The sequence below is a fragment of the Achroia grisella genome, unplaced genomic scaffold (assembly GCF_030625045.1).
Source record: "Achroia grisella isolate CSIRO2021 unplaced genomic scaffold, CSIRO_AGI_Agris_v1 utg598, whole genome shotgun sequence".
NCBI lineage: Eukaryota > Metazoa > Arthropoda > Insecta > Lepidoptera > Pyralidae > Achroia > Achroia grisella.
Window position 1 is genome coordinate 916,351 of NW_026712958.1, and position 22,567 is coordinate 938,917.

Here is a 22,567-nt window from a genome sequence, read left to right on the forward strand (position 1 = left end):
ATCTTATTACTAGCAATGTCAGGTTGAACTCCACGCGGTTCCCCCTGGAAACCATTCTCATAATTTCATGAGGTGTAGTTAAGTATTTACTTAATGATTTTTCTTTACTAAATGAGGTCAAATGAGTCAAATATTTTGCAGATTCGGGCGTTGCGGCTAATGTAACCACTTCACTTAAAAATTCATTAATATTTATATATTCATATGAATTTGGTTTGTTATAGGTATTTCCGCCACTTTCTGGTGTTGTATAAATTTCAACCCACGATATTTAGGATCTAGCTACCAATAGGATCATTATTATATCCACATTACTAACAATCCCCTTCTCTCTATTATCGTATATAACACTAGCTGTACCCGCGACTACGTTCGCGTGGAATTTAACTTTATTTTTCTAAATGTAGCCTATAATAAAGGTAGCCTAAGTTACTCCTTATTACATCAGCTACCTGCCAAAAAATGTCTCGTCAAAATCAGTCCAGCCATTTCAGAGATTAGGCGGAACAAACAGACAGACAAAAACTGGCAAAAAAAAATTTTGGTGTATGTACCGTATTTATATTCATATGTATATAGTAAAAAAGGGTTATTTCAATATTACAAACAGACACTCCAATTTTATTTATATGTATAGATAACCAAATATCTGCAATATCGTAGCCATATATAAGGGCGCGGCACGGCCAAGGGCGGCACACACCGCCTTGAAGGTCAACTGCGAGCTATGTAATCCATTTTAATGTATTACAACTAGATATATTGTTCTTATATTGAGATATACTCTTATTTCTGATGCCACTGTGTCTACGTTTGTACATTCAGTCATTTTACATACAATAATTACACACGTCTATCACATACAGTAGATACTGTTTATTATGAGTATTTTAATGTGACAGATATTATAAAAAGGTAAATTTTGTAAGGTTTTGAAGATTTTGAGTGTTCTTTTTCCAATAGAAAACCACGTTATTTGTGAGTGTCATATACTATATAACATCACGCTATGACTAATAGGAGCAGAGCTGCAAAGATAAATGTTGCAAAAACGGATAACACAGACGAAATTTACGTCTTCAATATAAATAATAATAATAATAATCTCAGGACAATTCACACAGCGCCATCTAGACCCAAGTTAAGCTAGCTAGAGCTTGTGTTATGGGTACTAGATAACTGATATATATACATAGATTTTTTTTTGTAAATACATACATATTATACATAGAAAAAACCCAGACCGATACAAATAATCATACTCATGAATAGAAATGTTTGTGCCGTGCGAGGAATCGAACCCGCGACCATCGGTCGTAAAGCGGTGTGCTAGACCGCTAGACCACCGAGGTCGTCGAAATAATACTAGCTGTGCCCGCGACATCGTCCGCGTGGAATAGACGGCGTATAACGGATTTCCATACAAACTTTTATCCTCTATGTTATATTACCCCTTAAGGGTAAAATATTTACAATCTTTGAAAAATTCTAAACATTTTTTTAATTATTTAAAATGGCCATACTTCCATATAACCCATTATCTCCCCTTTCAACCCCATACAACCCTTTTTTCGTAAATAAAGTGACTATGTCCTTTCCCATGGTATAGAATATCTGTGTAACAAACTTAATTTAAATGGGTTCAGTAGTTTTACGGTCTTATTCATAAAACTTACGAAGCCTTAATAAAAAAATTAAATAAATCCACTATAGCAGTGCTATGAAGGCTTTATAAAAATCTCTATTCATAAAGCGCTACAGACAGACAGAGTTACTTTCGCATTTATAATATTAGTAAAAATGTTCTAGAGAAATCGCATGCTCTGTATGCCTGAGTAAGTCTGCATTGTGTTACGGAGATGCATTCGACATACTTTCAGTATGTTAGTTCATACAATACAAGTACTACTATTAAGCAAGCGAAGTTGTTCATACACGGGATTTTCATGTAATGTTAGACATAGACACCTATATAAATATACATCTAAACTAAACATATAAATAATATTGGAGTGTCTGTTTGTAATGTTGAAATAACTGTTTTTTACTACATGCATATGAATATAAATACGGTACATACACCAAAATAACATTTTTTACAATTTTTGTCTATCTGTTTGTTCCGGCTAATCTCTGAAATGGCTAGAGCAATTTTGACGGGACTTTTATTGGCAGGTAGCTGATGTAATAAGGAGTAACTTAGGCTACTTTTATTTTAGAAAAATAAAGTTTACAACCACGCGTACGAAGCCGCGGGTATAGCTAGTTGTGGATTAAAAAAAACCAGTTGAATTTTTTGCCAGTTCATCTCAATTGGATCTATATACTAAACTACACGATAGGGAAATATTATATTATAAAAAATATAACGTGCATAAAATGTCCTACATGAATAAATTATTTTTTAATTTGAATTTGTGATTTACGCGAATATACTTTTTTTTTAAATACGGCGGAATTTCACGTAATTAGATACGCGACATAAAATGCTAATTAATTGCAAATGGATCAGTGAAAGTTTTTGTTGTCTGTTTCTCGTACCGCTTATGGTTTGTAAATGCAATATGAATTAATCATTCACAGCTTAATACGTTTTTTAAGAGTGACCACTGTACTTTTTTATGTACCTAATGGTAATAGCATACAAGCTGATGGTGGACGGTAGGGAAAAAAACTAAAATTATAATGTAGAAAACTTGACGTTCATAAGCTACAATGTCCTACAGGAATAAATGATTTTTTAATTTTAACCGTCGCCTAGAAGGGAATGGGGATTGTTAGTAATGTGTACTAATAACTCACTGCTAGCGACGGTAGGGAAAAAAACTAAAATTATAATGTAGAAAACTTGACATTTATAAGCGGGTACAATGTCCTACAGGAATAAATGATTTTTGAATTTTAACCGTCACCTATAAGGGAAAGGGGATTGTTAGTAATGTGTACTAATAACTCATTGCTAGCGACGGTAGGGAAAAAAACTAAAATTATAATGTAGAAAACTTGACGTTCATAAGCGGGTACAATGTCTCACAGGAATAAATGATTTTTGAATATTAACCGTCGCCTATAGGGGAAAGGGGATTGTTAGTAATGTGTACTAATAACCCACTGCTAGTAATGTACCATTTCAGGTTGACATCACGTGGTTCCCCTGGAAACCATCGTGGTAAATTCACCTTGAATTTACAGTTTAATGACCTGTCCTCATGCTCATCTTATCATCCTCCACTGGTATTATAAATGTACCTACATATAAATTTTAGCATGTAAGATCTAGTGGGGGGACCTGGTGACACGTGACACAGGTTCTTCAGATACCTAGTACAGGCACCAGTTCTCCACAAATCTGTACTTTAGCATGGAATGTTACATGCCTCAAAGGCTCTGCAGCACTTTATATTATATAGAAAAACAAATATATTGTTATTATTACTGGTGCCCCGCCAGCGTAAATCGTTCGCACCAGGCAGGTGCACCATTCCATCATCATTACATAGTATAAAACAAGAAAGAAAAGAAAGAAAGAAAATTGTTTATTTGGTACACTGAAAATAATTTTTATAATTTAATTTGCATTTTATATTAATAATTAGAGTACCAACTAGGTCTCCGCTCAGCATATGTCGTGACGGGGTGCCACGACGCTGGTTTTCAGCGGACAAAACAATGTCGCGTTTGCTGTCCGTCTGTCCCTATGTATGTTTAAATCTTTAAAACTACGCAACGGATGTTGAAGCGTTTTTTTTAATAGATACAGTGATTCAAGAGGAAGGTTTGTTTTGTACTATGTAATGATTAGTTAGTTTATTTGGTAGTGACTTATTAGTGACGCGTACATTCGATGCTCACCTCCAGATAACATAGATCCAAGATACTGAAGTTATATGTGTTATCTGGAGAGTTGTTGTTGTTTAATACAGTTAATTAATGATTTAATATATTACGAATGTACAGCCACAGATAATATAATATTACATAGTACAGCTGAAATACTAAGTCATAATTCGTAAATCGCGGCAACTTTGAGTGAAACGAAACTATAATGAAACTGTCCCGCATCATGCTACAGTGCACATGGTTGGTATGAGAGGATTGCCGATTGTTGATGGGATGGGATGGGAGGGATAATCCGGTGTAGGGATATATCAGGGAGGTTATGGATATGATATTTCGGATACGGATAGGTTTTGGATATAGGAATGATTATTATATCGGATACGGATGCGGATTTGAAATTATTTCGGATTATCCATTAGTTTCGGATATTATTTTTTAAGGAATTTCAAAAGTGAAATACAAATAACTAATAAAATGGTTACATAACGTGTCTCAATTAGGATCCGCCCCTATCCGATATTATCCGACACTTATTTCGGATTCGGTTACGGTTACGGAGCTATCTAACATCCTTGGCACATATGTATGTTGCAAAAAAGGATTAACGAACAATGATACAAAAATATAGGTATTTTTAAAATTTTATTCTAAGTAACAGAACCAAAGGACACTTACTTATGATGCTGTAATTATACACAAAATAAATAACATTAAAATAGTAACTTTTTTTTTATAATTCATCCATTATTTCTATGCATCTAGGCACTTTTATAGTCTGTTATTAGGGGCCATACATAAATGATGTCACATTAATTCCAGTAAAAATTCCCCCCCTCCCCTTCCCATTGTCACAGCTGATCACATTCTAATAGTTAAAATTTCCTATTTTATTATTCGAATTTAATTTGAATGTGATAAACACCCCAGCCAGGGGGCAAAGGAGATTGTTAGGAACGTGGACTGATGATCACGATGAGCTAACTGACCTGACTTCATGTTCATCTTATCATCCTCCACTGGTGCCCCGCCAGTGTAAACCGTTAGCGCAGGCGGGTGCACCATTACATTATCATCAATAAAAAACACCCCTTCCAGAGGTGAGAGGGTCATACATTTCATAATTTTTTAATCGAATTTTCCGATTCCATCTTCAATTTCTTGTTGTGACAATGTCACACTCTGTCGTGATATGACCCCTGTTCATGTGACATAATTTTTGTATGGTTCCTTACAGATATTATTATGTTATTAAAAATTTATTGTTTCATCGTGGACAATATTAAGATCATATTAAATTTTGTAAAAAGTCAACCACTTTATAAATAACCAGTTCCTTCGCTGTATTATATATATAATATATAAATTTTATAATTCATCAATATTTACATTTAACTAAGAGATCTTTACAACTAGCAGTTAAACCTAATAGTTGGACAGAGTTCACAAACAATTCGATATATCTTTATAAATTAAGTGACTGCAAAATATACACTACATTAGCTTTAGTTACAATAACAACTAAATTTAAATAATGCATGCAATCTTAGTATAGAATAGTGGTATAATTAAGTAATTCATTTATTTTTTTACACACTAACATATTAAGATTGGCAACACCTGTTTTACGCGGGAAATTTCAGAGCCATAATAGTATTAAAAAAAAATCATAATAAGAAATTTTAAAAGTTTTATAAATCTTGTAAATTTTCTTATAATTGATATTTTGTTTCGTTACAATTAAGTAATATTTACTTATAGCGATTAACAATATTTATTTTTAAGGTTATTATTAATTTAATAATTTAGCTACCAATATTGCAACTGTATTTCAAATAAATAACAAAAATAAACTATAGTATTTTTTGTTTTACAATTTATTTCATATTATTCTATACTGACTTCAAAATTTCCTCATGAATTTATAAAATATTCATAACAGTATACATTTGTAGGTAACCCACTTTCAAAGTAAGTACCTGACAATACATTTCGACTGAAAAATTAATTCAAGAATTGTCATTGTTTTCAATGATAATTTGGTCGGAGAAAATTGTATTGCATAATTATTTTATTTTATTGTTCTCTGTACATTTCCGCTATTAATTCTATTGTCATTATGTATATATATTTATTCAATAGTCTCTCCTTCTAACACTGCAGCAGTTCTGACATATTGTTGCTTTTTTTTCATATTCGTCCATCTACTTTTTAATGATAGAACAGGCAAAGATCCTTAGACCGTACAGCCTAGTCTACGTATAAACTTCTTCATATTTGTATGACATATTGTTGCATGAAAATTGTTTTTTTTTTTATTTACCATAGGCAGGCAAAGATTTCCAGACCATACAGCCTGTTGCTTGATAGTGATAAATAAGTATTAAGTTTAAATTACTAAATATTGAAAATTCTACAGTTGTTGCCAATTTTACTCTACAAATCCTCTTTAACTTTACAACCTTGTGTAAAACGCGCCTTTTTATTATTTACCGCGCAATTACAGCGCTATGAAAATTCGCCGTGCGTACATACCCTAAACGTTACCTAAAGCCGCGTCCAGACGTGTGCAGTATTGTAGTATGGAACATAAGGGGTAGTTTGGGTTTGCAGAATGGCATTAAAAAAAATGCACGAGGTACAGATAAGGCAAATAAGCGAATACTCGTTCTATACTTGATCCTGTAATTATTGTTTCTTACGAACATCGAGTATTGTAAGAATCGTTTAAGAATTCATTAGCCGCTCGAATTAATGCGACAATTTATACTTCAATTATTCTATTAAACTGACCTCCTTTTTTATTAAAACACAATAAATAAAATAGATTTAGTATATCTATATATTGTATTAAATTGTATATTAAATCTATTTTATGTATTGAAATATTTTGCCCTGTTTCTTTCCACTGCTTTCTTTAAGACTTCGAACCATTTTAAATAATAACAATTTTTTTAGTTTCTATAAAGAAAGAGATAAATACATCTAGAGCTCTTACTCTTATTCTAGCTATTCTTTTTGCAAGATTAATTTAATATTTAGAAGTTCGCTTTAAAATATAACACTCTTAGTGTTGCATGATTTTACACAAACAAGGTTTGTTCACATGTTACATTACTAGTCATGTCTGAACACGCCTTAACATATTTAGAGAGCTATCCTGGCAACACCATCGTACAATATTGCACTCCATTTCCGTTTAGTTTAAATTTCAATTGACTATAAAAATGCTGTTGAATCAAGTGAAGAGCGGGAGGTGGTAGAAATCGTATCCCCTCTGTCCTCTCGCCGCTAGCCAGATATATACCACGTGGTACGCACCAGGCACGAAGCATATCAAGCCTGCTACGAAGAATACCGCACCCTGCAGGCCGTTCTCAGGTTCGGCTACAGCATACGCGCCCATCCCAAGGAGAGCTACTCCGACTAGAAGGAGTACGACAGCAGCGCAGACTGTTTTCCAATTCTCCCGCACTTTGGGATGGTTCCAGCAGTACATGGACTGTGTGGACTCCACATACTCGTGTATCAGTGAGTCTGAGTCGCGTGAGGTTGTGTCTTCGGAGCATTTGTAGGTTTTGCTGAAACAAAATATACACATGAGCAAACTAATGGAATACGATCCATATGGATAAGAAATATGTAATTGAAATGACAAAAAGCTTATGGTAAGGTTTTAACTGTCGCCTAATTTACAGCAACAAGGGCATTACGTCATCATGAGATGGTTTTTCAAGAGGGTACATTAAGGTTTCTTAAGGGTCAACAACGCGCACGTGTTACTCTTGGTGTTTCAGGCGTCCATAAGCTAGAGTAACCGTTTACTATCATGGGCTGTATGCTTGTTTGAATGGCCAACGCATGTGGTACTCCTGCGTTGCCATTCCGTAAGAAAAACAAACCCTGTAATTTCACTGTTTTATTGCACCTTTTACAGAAACAAAACTCGGCTGCAGTAATGAGGTAAGACAGCGGCCCAATGGCCAACGCATGTGGTACTCCTGCATTGCCATTTCGTAGCATTAACCAACCCTTTAATTTCACTGTTTTATTGCACCTTTTTACAGTAACAAAACTTGGCTGCAGTAATGAGGTAAGACAGAAGTATCCATGCAGATGTATTTGTATAAAATCTTCCTGGGTTGGTTTCTACTCCTAAGATTGATGTAGAGTCATGATAACCAACCCAGTCCAACCAGCATAATAACTGATGATCTATTATGAAGTAACAGATTTTTTGATAATCAAGATTCTGAGCCCAGCAGAAGCTTTTATATATTTAAATATGATATAATTTTTGTTGATAAATCATTCCGAACTGACGGTAGATTTGACATCTCATAAGAATCTGTAATAGACCTACATAAATAAAAACATTTTGAAATAAAAAAAAAATTGTATTTTGAAAAAATTGTACAGGACTTCTTACATTCAGGCCGCTGGACCGCTAGACATTCCTTATTTTTAAATATTTATAGTTCTATATGAATATTTGATTGCTATGGTTTTGTTATTCATATTATTGCTCTAGACTGACATATATTTTCATAATATACTATTGTACACTCATACCGCGCCTTTAATTACCACCATCGTTGGCTGCACCGACCTCGGCGCCCTACACAGTCCCACACAAGCGTATTTACATTATAATATTTTATATATATTTATACAGATATTAATTTTAATTGAGACTCCATGATACTGTGCTCAGGATTTATCAAATTTTGTTCTTTCTGACCCGCGAAACTTCATCTGCATCACACTTGATATTTCTCATTACATTTCGCCCAAGTTCCATAATATCTTTTTAAATTATAGCCTACTAGCTGCGCCAGCTCCTTCGTCCGCGTAAAATGACGATACTTCCATATAACCTTTCAACCCCTTGCAACCCTTTTTTCGCATTAACAAGTAGCCTATGTCCTTTGTCAGGGTCTAGACTATCTGTGTACCAAATTTCATTTAAATCGGTTCAATGGTTTCGGCGTGAAAGCGAGACAGACAGAGTTACTTTCGCATTTATAATATTAAGTAAGGATATGTTATTCTGATGTATAAGCTATATTATTGTAACATTTATTCAAAATCCGTTCTATAGTTTTTGCGTGTAAGAGTAACAAACATCCATCCATACTCACAAACTTTCGCCATACATGATCTATTTAGAAAAGGATGTACAGAAAAATGTCTAGTACCTTAACTATACAAGTCATTATTTGATATCTTATACCTACAATCTTGTGTAATAAATTATCATTTTAGTTAACACATAATCTACATTGTTATACCAAACAATCATAATTTGACTGTAACTGAAGTTTATAACTGTATCTACATAGTCATGAATGATCTAATTCAGTGCTTCCCAACCTTTTTATTGGCATGCCCCACCTTAGACTTTCTAAAATTCTTATGCCCCCCTATGTAACCATATGTAAAATAAGAAATTAATATATAATATTAAAAAATAAATCACTTAAAAATATGTTAACAAAATACAGTGATTAAATTTTCATAACATATAATAATTATAAACTGAAATTCAATATCCAAATAATAAATTTTTAATAAAGATTTTTGTATATTAATTTATTATTATAATTTAGTGATAAAACAATTATTTATGAATTGGTTTTTTTGTTGAATTTCGCACTGATATCTAGCACTGCATTTACATGATGAAACAGTAAAACTCCTGTTGAGTCTATTTAAGATTTACCTTTTGCCTTCCTCCGGCCCTTCACTAAAATTGGGGGGAGGGGATTGTTAGTAATGTGCACCAATAACCTCATTTCTAAGAATATACCATGTCAGGACCTCCATGCGGATTCCCCAAAAAAATTATTCATGATAAATTCCCAGTGAATTTATCATGATGGGCTAACTGACCTGACCTCATGCTCATCTTATAATCCTTTATTGGTGTCCAGCCAGCGTAAACCGGTGGGTGCCCGTTCTATTATCACCCTTTAAAAGAATACTTAAATTGCTCCATTTGGACAACACTGATATAGTTGGTTTATGGTACTGTTACAAATGTATGCAAATACTAATTAAAGTCTATAGTACAAGTTTTATTAGTAAGCATTAACAGCAATTAGCCTCATAAATGGTACAGTTAGCAACATAGGTCTTTGAACAACTCTGTTCACATGTTTCATTTAAAACTGTAGTTTTTATGTATACAGTAAAAGGATGAGAACAATAGAACTATGTAGGTTACAGTGCTACAGGTCGATAGTCTGGCCATAACCCAAACACAACAATAAAAAATAATGTATACAGTATGGGAAACAAACTGATGGTCTACATAATGGTCGCTTACCACAACATAACTTATATGGGGGAACGGGATTGTTAGTGATGTGGAATCATGACCCCATTACTATCAATGTACCATGTCAGATCGACCTCCACGCGGTTCCCCCTGGAAACCATCGTGATACATTTCCGGTGAATTTGTCACGTTAGGCTAACCGATCTGACCTCATGTTCATCCTATCATCCTCCACTAGTGCCCCGCCAGCGTAAACCGTTAGCGCAGACGGGTGCACCATTACATTATCATTCTTAAAAAAAAAACTATGTGACTAGCCGCTGACAGATGGGAGGAGTTGGTATTAGAGAAATTACACTAAATATTTTTATTTCTGTACAATAATTGAAATCAGTCGACTGTGTGAGATGTCCAACCACAGACTTGAATACCATGCGAACAAATTAGCCCTAAAGCTTCTAGATATCAGGGATGATATATTCCCCTTGAAGAGGGAATGTCTGGCAAAAAAATATAAGTACCTACTTATATAATAAAATTGGAGTGTCTGTTTATAACATTGAAATAACCGTTTTTTACTACATGCATATGAATATAAATATGGTACATTCACCAAAATAACATATTTTACAAGTTTTATCTGTCTGTCTGTCGGTCTGTTTGTTCCGGCTAATCTCTGAAATGGCTGGACAGATTTGGACGGAACTTTTATTGGCAGGTAGCTGATATAATAAGGAGTAACTTAGGCTACTTTAATTTTAGAAAAATAAAGTTAAATTTCATGCGGACGAAGTCGCGGGTGCAGCTAGTGTAAAATAAAAGGGATTCAAGTCAATGTACGACATATGCCAAAAAAAAATACAATATATCTGATTATAGCCATAAGGCTGATAGCAGATGGAAAGAGAAAAGGGAAAAAAAAAATCTGTACAACATTAATTTCTTAGGTGATCCATCAGTATACCATCTTACTTTCCAATATTTGTAAATTTGAATACCATATTACAGAAACAGTTGTATGCTAAGTGTGTATAATAATGATTATTAATGATACTTTAATTTTTCAAAAGATATTATGTATTATGAAATAAAACATATATTTAAATATGTTTAGTATAAACTGTCCTCAGTTTAGGACTAGAGTATGTTGTGTATATGTTGAGGATTTATTATGTTTACTTATGTTTTACCTAATATCTATAGTATAGGAATGAAAATAACAGTATAAAATCTGAATTAAATATATTATGCCGACCCCAAGTAAATGGGATAAGGAAGCAGCAGATAATGATGTATAGTATAGGAATTTATCCAGGATGTCTTCAGGTGTCAGTTATTTATTTTATATATATAATAGATGGAAAGTCCACCAATATTAATATTAGATTAATATATTATGAATGTAGAAGTGGCTGTGTGTTTGACATTTTTTCCATCGATATTAATATTACTAGATTAGAATGCTATGAATGTAAAAGTGGCTGATCTGTTTGACATTTTCTCATTCTTTTGATAAACAGCTGAATTGATATAATTTTATTTATAAAATTCTAGTTATGTGTGTAGTAGGTGATGGTAGTTTGTACTGAAAAAGTCAAGGTAAGTCTGTTCATAAATAAATATTAGCAAAAACATGTTTAGACATAATTATGAATTATTGATAAATTATTGTGAACATGTTGAACAAGTTAGATGAAAATGAAACAGTTCCTTACTTAATGTACATGCTTATTTAGGGGGTTATTAACATTATTGCTGACCGTGTCGTACACTAACATAGGGGAGTTCAATCGCCTTTAGCCTACTGACTCTACTGAGTGGCCACTTGACTCACCCAAAGGTCAAGAATACGTTCACGATCGAACAAAGGAACAACTTTCACACAAAACTATATATACATACACCTGTACAAATCCAATAAGAATTACCTTGACAAATAATCGACTCCATTCTTGAGTTTATTCTGCATAGGAGATCTATCGCCCGTGGCACCATACACTTTTATAGCTTCATCGGTTTCTTCTTCGAATGCATCGTCAATTGAAAAACGTTTATCACTATTACCAAACGGTCGAGTCATTGTTATTAATTGTTAAATATTAAGTTCACTCGCGTTCGTCTCACAATACAATATAAACATTACAAGTAATCACGTCTGTGAAAGAAAACACAGCTGTCAATTTAAAACAACATGCTGCGCCATATTGATTGTTTTTTAACACTTACTTTTTTAAGTGATGTAAGGTTCTGGATACGGACAAGTTTTTTTTATATTTTGGCTTGGAAGAAAGTACATTTGCCAATGAATGAGTTTATTAATTCAATTGATATCAAAGGTAATCTCTATAACAAATATAATGTGAAAGCAATAAACTGACTATATAACTATAATATAAATTGTGTACATGCAATGTAAATAATAAAAATTTGAAACTTGATTCTTTATCTACGGCAGAGTGTAAAATATGACAGCTAGCAAGTACATTGACATTTGTCAAATTATGTGTAAATGTCAATGTCATGTCCTCGTGTTCCGAAATTCGGAATATTTTGTACACACTATAATTCAAAAAGTTATTTAATTCAGCTTTAATGATATGTGATAATTTGAGGACTCAAAAATGGTTAACAAAGAATGGTCACGGGTTACACCAGCATTGTCACAGCCGGTACTAAACTGCATAAATGAACAAGGATTCAAAGCGATGACTCCCATCCAGGCGGCTGTAATTCCTCTCGTATTATCCTGCAAGGATGTCGCTGCTGAAGCGGTCACTGGCTCAGGAAAAACGCTGGCGTTTGTTGTGCCAATGTTGGAGATGTTGCTGAAGAAATCAAGAGACGGCCCGCTCAGGAAAGATTTTGTTTATGCTGTAATAATATCTCCAACGAGGGAGTTGGCTACACAGATATATAAGGTTAGATCAGTTCGCCCTTATTGTAAGCGACCTTTTTTTTTTATATAACTGCAGTGACAAACAAGCAATAAATGTAAATTAGACTCCATTTTCCACAATCAACCTCTCATCTGGGCCATTGTATGTGTATAGCTGATACTGCTAAAGTAGCCAAACAAGCTCTCAAAAGCGCAAAAGTCTCGTTGTGTCTTCATAGCGCGACTTCACCGTTCCAAGGATTTGTGTTCATTGTGTGGCCACTGCTACACACTCCAGGGTTAAGTGAGCGGCTGTTTCTTTGGCTTCAAAGCAGCCCTGACAAAGGGGACTGTTTGTAGCACCAATTGTGTACAGGTGTTTGTTTAAGGGACAGTGTTATTATCCCTAGGTTTCTTTAGGTCCCATTGGTTTTTGCCTATTTAGATTCAGTACGGATGGTAAGTAATTACTTAGCCAATATACATGGACAGTAAGTAAGAATATCACATGATCATATGATACGTCTCATTGCCATTCCCTTGCAGTAGGTATCATGTAATGTATGCAATGTTGGTTGTGCTATTTTAATATATAATAGAGGGTATTTTTATGGATGATAATGGAATGGGCACCTGCCTGCGCTAACTATTTACGCTAGTGGAACACCAGTGGAGGATGCTGAGATGAGCATGATGTCATATTAGTTGTTATCGTGACAATTCACCAAGAATTTATCACAATGGTTTCCAGGGAAACCAGGTGGAAGTCAACCTGACATGGTCCATTGCTAGCAATAAGACCATCAGTTCACATTACTAACAATCCCCTCTTACCATCAGGTAGATGATAAATTTATTTACTACTAGCTGTACTCTTCACTCTGTTGCTGTACTCTGTAACTTCATCTGCATGGAATTTAACTTATTTTCTAAAATAAAAGTAGCCAAGTTACTCCTTATTACTCAGCTACCTGCCAAAAAAAACTCCCGTTAAAATCGGTCGAGCCATTTCAGAGATTAGCTGGAACAAACAGACAGATAGACAAAATTTGTAAAAATAATTATTTTGGTGTATGTACTGTATTTATATTCATATCCATGTAGTAAAAACTGGTTATTTCAATATTACAAACAGACACTCCAATTTTATTTATATGTATAGATTGGCCATGTGCATGTAACACCCATGGTGTTTCAGGCATCCGTGTATGGTGATACCATACCATACACCATTTACCATCAGATAGTCCATATGCTTGTTTGCCAACTACACTATGTAGATGTAAAAAAAAATATAGTCATATAAAATATATCACATCATCTTCTCTTCTCTTATTTATTAAAATATTCTATTCAGGTAATTGAACAGTTCCTCCAGCAACCAGAATTGAGTCATGTAACACTCGCACTGTTGGTGGGCGGCAGGTCTGTGGATGCTGATGTCGAGAGTCTCCAGAGAGGAGGTCACATAGCAGTGTGTACACCAGGGAGGCTTGGTGACCTGTTAGCAGAGAGGAAGCAACTAAATTTGCCAGGACGACTGAGAGAATTGGTATGTTGCTTTGCATAAAGTCAGTGATGTTTTTCCACATAATTTCCCCACTATGCAGTTTATTTGGTTGATACTATATGAACTCCACAAGATGTAATAATAATATCCTTCGAAAATTCAGTCCCCATCTAGACTCAAGATAAACAGAGCTTGTGTTATTAGTACTAGATATATTTAGATACATATTTATTGTAAATACAAACATAGTACAAAAATCTGATAAAAGCTAATTTACGTAGAAAACATCCAGACCACAACCAACAACCATACTCACGTATACAAATGTTTGTAACTTCATCAGGAATTCCTAGTTTTGGATGAAGCCGACCGCCTCCTCGACCTCGGCTTCAGCGCGACCCTCACTACAATCCTGCAGTATCTACCACGGCAGCGGCGCACCGGCCTATTCTCTGCCACTCAGACCAAAGAACTACAAGATCTAGTCCGAGCAGGCCTCAGGAACCCAGTCGTTGTTAGTGTCAAAGAGAAGTCGACTATAAGTACGCCAGTTCTCTTGGAAAACTATTATGTAATAGTGGAACCACAAGACAAGTTTTTATTCCTATTGAATTTTATAAGGAACAGAAAACTCGTGAAAGGTATCTTCTTTCTGCCGACTTGTGCGTGTGTAGATTATTGGGCAGATGTGCTACCAGTGTTCTTGCCTGATATCCAAGTGTTTGCGATACATGGGAAGATGAAGCAGAAGAGGAGCAAGGTGTTGGAGAAGTTCCGTGAAGCTGACAACACTATATTGTTGTGCACAGATTTGTTGGCAAGGTGGGTAAGTGGTTTTACTTATTTTTAACTTCTATATTTACCTAAAGGTAAACTGGTAGGGAAAAGTTCCCCTTTGGGTACACATCTTCTAGTGCAATAAAGAACTAAAAAAAAACTAGGGGCCTGGACATCCCGGAAGTAGAATGGGTACTGCAATGGGAGCCGCCGACGAGCCCCGCGGCGCTGGTGCACCGCGCCGGTCGCGCGGCCCGCGCCGGAGCCCCCGGGTGCTCACTGCTGCCGCTACTGCCCACCGAGGACACCTACGTGCCCTTCATCAGGACCAACCAGATGGTCCACCTCAAGGACTGGAGGCAGTCCAAGGATGAGATCAAGATCAGCGATAAGTTGAGACTAAAGGTGAGTATAATGAAAAACTATTAGTGTAATATTACAGTTACTAATACCTGACAACTAGTTTTTTGTTCTAATGCTGGCCATTACATCTTCTCTGGATGAAAATAAAGGCACAGGATGTAAGAAACGGCTAAAAGTCAACTTATGGTCGATAGACTTTAGTATAAGTATGTAATATTATGTTATCTGTGGTATAAGGACACCATTAGCAGTGCAGTATCTCATTTATATTTTGTCTGCTTAGTTTGTGACTAGATGGCGCTGTGTGAATTGCCCAGGGTAATTATTATGATTATTAATTTCTTACCCAATCCTTCATGTTTGTAATTAGTTACCTGAACTAAACAAAAAGTAATGTACTATGTATAGATATACTGGAATAAAGGTATTATTACTTTTATTAATTCCTGAAAATATATGAACCAGGTGTTGAAACTTCTCCACGAGCAACAAAAGAGAGATCGTGCCATATTTGACAAAGGTCAACGAGCCTTCGTATCTCACATGCGGGCGTACTCGAAGCACGAGTGTAATCTCCTGCTGCAGCTCAAGGAACTCCCCCTCGGGCATATAGCGACCAGCTATGGACTTCTCAAGCTGCCCGTAATGCCGGAGATAAAGCAGGAACATAAGGATCAGTTTGTGGGACCGGCAGAAGAGATAGATTATAATAGTATAGCATACAAAGATAAACAGAAGGAAATGAGCAGGCTACAGAAGTTGCAAGAGTATAAGAAGACTGGTGTGTGGCCATCGAAGAAGAAGAAAAAGATGGTATGTATAATAAAGTAGTTGTGACATAGTAGAGTGTCTTGAGTAGTCATGACATGGCTTAAGTAGACTTAAAATAAGACATGACACTCATTCTACCTCTAATATGTATATAGGCTATGGATGCCAGACTTTTCATCAACAATAAGTCGACTAGAGGAACAAAACACAAATATAGCAATATACTCTTATATTATATTATTATAAAAAAAGCTAATATCTTACTAAGATTATAAACACGGAAGTTTGTTAGTGTGGATGGATGCATGTTTGTTACTAATTCACGCAAAAACTGCTGAATAGATTTTTATGAACTTTAAAATCATATAGCTTATTATGCATCAGAATCAGACACAGCTAGTTTTTTTTACAGCACTTAAAATATACATTGAGCTAATAAAAAAAATTACACACAGTGCCATGTATGTGCCACAACTAAAATTAAATTATCTAAAAGAAATGATAAAATATCGACTAATGGTTGCCCCATGAACCATTAGTATATTTAATTTTATCTCCATATTTCAGGTAAAAACACAACCCTGGGAACAAGCAAAACAGAACAAAGAGGACAAGAAACAGCGCAGAAAAAAGAGGAAAGAACTGAAACAGAAGGAGAGTGCAGAAGGGAAGAAAGGTAAGAAGAGGAAAGCGGTCACTCAAGAAGAATTAGACGAGCTGGCGGCTGATGTAGCCTTGATTAAGAAATTGAAAAAGAGAAAAATTACGAAAGAACAATTCGACCAGGCGTTTGAAGTTGATAAATAAATAGTTTATTTATTTAATTAATGAGTTTTAATTTGAACTTAAGACGTTACTTATTATCAGTATGATTAGAGGAAGGACTTTTATCTGTAGTCGTTTTTACCTGCACATTAATAACTTTGTTTTAATTAGTGATTGCGTCATCCAAAAAAATACTCTTAAAATACAAGTCGGTAGGGATTACTTAGTGCTTTAGACATGTAGCACTGTGACCTACAGAGGTCTACTGTGCTTGCTCTTTTTTAGAGTTTGCTACCTAGACTCGTCAGGGACAAGAATTGAAGGATATTTAACTCCTCATGATAGAGTGGCTACTACTACTACACGGTATAACAATACCATTGTTAAGACCAACCAACTGGTACTTATTTTTAAACTTTATCGTTTCACATCATTAATATAGGTAAACAGGTTTTAACACGACATTAGTAATCTCGACGTTTCGAAAAGGTTGCACATCGTGGTCACAAGCTGACTGGAGTAACAGCAAATATCAATATCGATAGGTGCCGGCAGTTTGTTGAACTACCGTCATTAGATTGTACGACGAAAAATCGCACAGTGAGTCTTTACGGTGAGTACTGCTCGATCGGTACTTTAAAATACTTCCTTTGTAAAAAGCTTATAAAATTGGAGAGTTTGTAAATGATAACATTGTTTTTGTAGAAAAGACAATATTCATAGCACTAACAATATTATCTGATTGCACTAAGTGCGTAGGGGTTTCTATGTTGATTATCGATGTTTCTTACTTGTTACTATGTATTATTATTTCTATACTTATTTATTTCATGCTCGTTCTTTTTGTGATCGAGTCTGCGTTATGAGTAGTAAATTAAAAAAATATAACTATTCAAAAGTCAATTTAAAAATAATTCATTTCATATTTAAATAAATAAACTCAATACAATAATGTATTGAGTTTGTTTATTACAATATGAAATTAATTATTTTTATTTTATTGCGTGACCACGGCTAGAATTACCTAGTCGAAATTTTGAGAGAGGTAAACAACCAACTAGTTACATAATCCAAATAAAACTACCAATGAAAATAGTAAAATAGACATATATTTCTGCTCAACTTTCATAATTGCAACATTTGATTTGAGTATTTAAACACAACAAGGCACTTAACATATAATTAAGACAATACATATCGGTACACTATACGTGTTAGATTAGCATTACAAAACATTATTTTTGGCACCATCAGTGTACAGAGAAGACCGGACCAGAAGCTGACAGGCGGAAATGGACCTTATGATAAATTAAAATTGAGAGCAATATGCAAGTTACTTGCTCGTTCTTCTTGTAATGAGTTCCGAATGAGTGGTAGAATCCAATATGACTATTTAAAAATGCTTTTATTAAGTTTATTTAAATACATATTATTTCTATTTCTAGTACTAGAAGATTAAAGTCGCTAATATTATAATAAAAACTGTTTCTAGACCATAGACAAAATATACAATACTTTTACGCGGCAAAAGAATATAACAGAATGAAGATTATATCAGACACCAGAAAACACACATTTCAAAACCTTAGACGCTTGTAGACTTGTGACGCTTATAGAAAAAAATTAAATCTATAGCACTGACAATATTATCTGATTACACTAATAATGAGTGCGTAGCGATTTCTATGTTAATTCTCGCATGCCTCTTACTTGATATAATTACAGTAATTATTTATATAAAAAAAACATCTATTAAAAAGAGCAACACACAAGTTTCTTGCTCATTCTTCTTGTGATGAATTATGCATTCCGAATGAGTGGTAGAATCAAAATATGACTATTCAAAAGTGCTTGTAATGAATTTGAATAAAGATTATTTCTATTTCTTGAAGTGTAGATATATTAACAAACATATTTATCTTTTGCCTTTCCCTTAAATAGTAAAATCCAAACAAAAAAAACATCTTCAATTTCCGACTGTCAACTCTATCCTCACAGTGATATAAATATTAGCACCAGTGTATATAAGGTATTAGTTTTATCACACGAGTTTGTTTGTGCGTTTTATTTTACTATTTTCTTTTAGTTTTAGATACTCGCGTATTATATTCAGTAGCACATATACATATGAATATCGGCCTTAGCGAGCGTATCTGAGGGCTATGTAATGTATATATCGCTTTTATTATGATTCATTTTGTATAACCTCACAATTCTTAATTTTGGTTAAGTTAATATATTTTTGATTATCTGTATTATTTACTATTATTATTATCTGATCAGTTCTGGATATAGCGGGCCCCTAGGACTAGAGCCCCGGGGACAATACAATTTTTGTGAAAAACCTATTTAAAAAAAACATCTGAGCACAATTCGCACAGTGCCATCCCTTAGTACGCATAACACAAGCTCTGCATACCGTGGAACTAGATGGCGTTGTGTGTATTGTCCAGGGGTATTATTATGATATCACGCCTCGAATCTGATTGGTTCTAAAGAAATTAGTGGGTTATATCAAATGAATCGTAGAGCAATATACCAACGTATAATTCTTGTTAGTTAAATACATGTAACATTTGGAAGCCCCTTCATATTTTACGTTTATTAAATATATAAGCATCTCAAAAGGTGATTAACAACACCGTTACAAATATTCAACGTGATATATAACATTTCATATTCATTAATGTTGTATAATAAAGCCAGCACGACTATAATCCCGGAGGAGGTAGTCAGAGGCGTTCAATTGTTGATGTAACACTTGATATGCCCTATATTTGAATCCGACGTGGCAGAGGGTATATCTACAGCTGACATTTTCTTTATTAACAGTGTTCCCATGAGCAGAGTGTTGATTTTTGGTCATTCGAACTCCCGACCTTTAAGTTTAGGTAGCATACCACTAAGCCACGTCGTTTCATGCAAGTTTACAATAAGTACATTTTAACGCTAATCGCTTGCATTTACATAATACGGTTAAAAGCCTATAAAAAAATCAATAAAAGCATCACATACAAAGAAAATACTTTACACGAAACTTTCAAAATTAAAACAAGCACTGACATACACATAAAAATCCATACATTGCCTTGTCATGGTCTTAAAATTAGAACATCTAAAATTACGCCATCTTATAATTAGCAAAAAAAAAAAATTGAAATAATCGTCACAATAATAATACTTTAAAACTATAATACTCGCTGTCAACGTGACAGTACACTGTCAAATATTGTCAGTTTCCTGAATGACATGACTAGCTGTCAAGAAGAACCACGATGAATTGACTAAGAGCGAGATATCCATCTCATTGACGTGTTCACATAAGAACAAGAATTAATACACATTAAAAAAAAGTATTTATGGAAAGTGGTAACGGTCGATATACATGAAGCACTACGGACATCACGTTATCATGTGACACCCGTGATACTACTCATGCGTTGGCATTCCAGAGCTCTTATCCTGTAAGGCCGCTGCCTATCTATATCTATCTGCACTTTACAACCAAAACAGCTTACAAAGCAAGCTGCTTGGCGGCTGATATAGGTGAGACGGTAAGCAGACAACATTTCTGTTAATTTATTATTATAATAAAATATTGATATTTTACTGACGTTTCTACGTTATTTCTTGTTCTTAGGAGACATACATCCACGTGTTTACAATACTGTCCATAGACAAAAAATTTGCGGGCATAGATTTACATTTATGTTAATGAAGTTACAAAAGGTTTATTTAGATCGTATCACACATTGATAAAACAGTTATATTGATCATTTATATATCATTGGGCCTTATATATAAAAACTTCTGGCTTCGTATGCAGTAGAAAATTGATATAACATTTTCAAACTCTACTGCTGTTGCTCAGAGTTGGCCTGTTCACCGGACGATAGGGACCGAGTGCAGATCGCATTCCAATCCGCGGAAGGACTTATGGAACGACTGAATGGCGACTCCCGCCTGACGGATACGACTTTAGTCCTAAGGTGACTTGAATGGAGTAGGGAATCTATCGGAAAGGCGTGTGAAATATGGACTGAAATATATGGGCGCTACTTCAGCACTACATCATTATACACAATATAATTTAATTATTATATTAATTCAGTCCCTGGCATTTTGTTTAATAATCGATCGGCCGTAAACTGCGTCGTTATATCCAGTTTCTACTATATATTACAAGTTGGTAGCCTTAGCATCTATATAATATAAATCTGAAGGATTTGTTTGTGCACTTTTCATCTGAACTTCCAGTCGGATTTGAAAAATGTTCAATTATAAATTGACAAATTCTTATATTTTCTGAACTATTATAATGCTGTGGCACATAGCTTACGTTTACAGTTTCAAGAGTATATTTTATTTACTGAACCTTGTGTTTGTTCTCGAACTATTATAAGAATAGATTCTATTCCTGAAACGATAAACGTCAGCTACACAATTGCGGGCAGAGACGTAACTATGCCATTAAAGATCCGTGGCAAATTCATCGGATAGGGACCTCCGTGACCCTTTCATCTAAAAAAGCTTCATCTTGTAGATTAAATACGTTAAATGTTAGTAAATTATGTAAGTAATAAACATTACATTCCTGTGCTCGCAGCGTCTCGAACGGGTCCCCGGGGACCCGTGGCATTTTGCCCGATCTGCCACATTGTTACGCCACTGCTCGGACGAACATAAACCCGGCAACGGTCCGAAGTAAGAATATAGATCTTAACTAGATTAATTAAATGGTCCAAGATTGGGGGTTGAGGAAGTGGGGGGTACAATAGTTGACCATGTTTATTAACTTATTACATCATATTTGGCACAATTCACACTAATATTACAAAGGTAAATAGAGATACAAAAATTGGGAATTTTGTTTGTTTGTACATGTAGGGCTTATAAAAATCTTATATTTCATGACATAAAAGGCACAAGTTTAGTCAATGATCGTAAAATTGCAAACGCTAAAATTATTTTTATTGGCTGTCGTATATAACAGTAATTTTCAGTGTTTCATCAAAACATGCGATACATCTACATTATTATTTATTACTTTTAGAAGTACAAAAACTTTACGAAAGCAGCTTAATTGATTTTATATCTTTCGTTCCTTCTGACTTTAGTTGACAAAAGATTTTTAACCTTATGGCGAGGGAAAAAAGTGTAGTATTTTTTAACAGGCGCTGCAAATGGTACCCTCAACATATTTAGTTTTCTCCTGTTGAAATTATTTTCAATCTTATTGTGAGGGAAGAAATTAGAATCTTCCTGGGCAGGTACGGTATAAAGGTACCCTCAAAAGTTTTTATTTTAATTAATATAATACTAAAAGAAGTTAATCAACGCATTGAGCCAGCATTTTAAAAGCGTAATGCCTTATTATCAATTATTACAA

General features: G+C 34.4%; 2 protein-coding genes across 2 annotated transcripts; one reads left to right on the forward strand and one right to left on the reverse strand.

The window, feature by feature from the left end:
• Positions 1 to 6,694: 6,694 nt before the first annotated feature.
• On the reverse strand, positions 6,695 to 12,328 carry LOC131848880 (transmembrane protein 134). Its single transcript, XM_059198833.1, has 2 exons — positions 12,046 to 12,328; positions 6,695 to 7,418 (listed from the first exon to the last, which is right to left on the reverse strand). Exons 1-2 carry the CDS (start codon positions 12,195 to 12,197, stop codon positions 7,076 to 7,078), a joined length of 495 nt encoding a protein of 164 aa, XP_059054816.1. The 5' UTR covers positions 12,198 to 12,328; the 3' UTR covers positions 6,695 to 7,075.
• Positions 12,329 to 12,648: 320 nt separating this feature from the next.
• On the forward strand, positions 12,649 to 17,220 carry LOC131848875 (probable ATP-dependent RNA helicase DDX55 homolog). The gene is made up of 6 exons (XM_059198824.1): positions 12,649 to 13,035; positions 14,350 to 14,544; positions 14,846 to 15,324; positions 15,444 to 15,684; positions 16,108 to 16,455; positions 16,981 to 17,220. Exons 1-6 carry the CDS (start codon positions 12,739 to 12,741, stop codon positions 17,218 to 17,220), a joined length of 1,800 nt encoding a protein of 599 aa, XP_059054807.1. The 5' UTR covers positions 12,649 to 12,738.
• Positions 17,221 to 22,567: the final 5,347 nt, after the last annotated feature.

What these genes read in the sequence shown, in the direction of transcription:
- LOC131848880 (XM_059198833.1), bottom strand. Translation starts at nt 12,197, where the DNA reads ATGACTCGACCGTTTGGTAATAGTGATAAACGTTTTTCAATTGACGAT. An exon ending in GGAGTCGATTATTTGTCAAG is followed by an intron (nt 7,419 to 12,045) that starts GTAATTCTTATT and finishes ATTTTGTTTCAG; the next exon opens with CAAAACCTACAAATGCTCCG.
- LOC131848875 (XM_059198824.1), top strand. Translation starts at nt 12,739, where the DNA reads ATGGTTAACAAAGAATGGTCACGGGTTACACCAGCATTGTCACAGCCG. An exon ending in TGGCTACACAGATATATAAG is followed by an intron (nt 13,036 to 14,349) that starts GTTAGATCAGTT and finishes TATTCTATTCAG; the next exon opens with GTAATTGAACAGTTCCTCCA. An exon ending in GCGATAAGTTGAGACTAAAG is followed by an intron (nt 15,685 to 16,107) that starts GTGAGTATAATG and finishes TATATGAACCAG; the next exon opens with GTGTTGAAACTTCTCCACGA.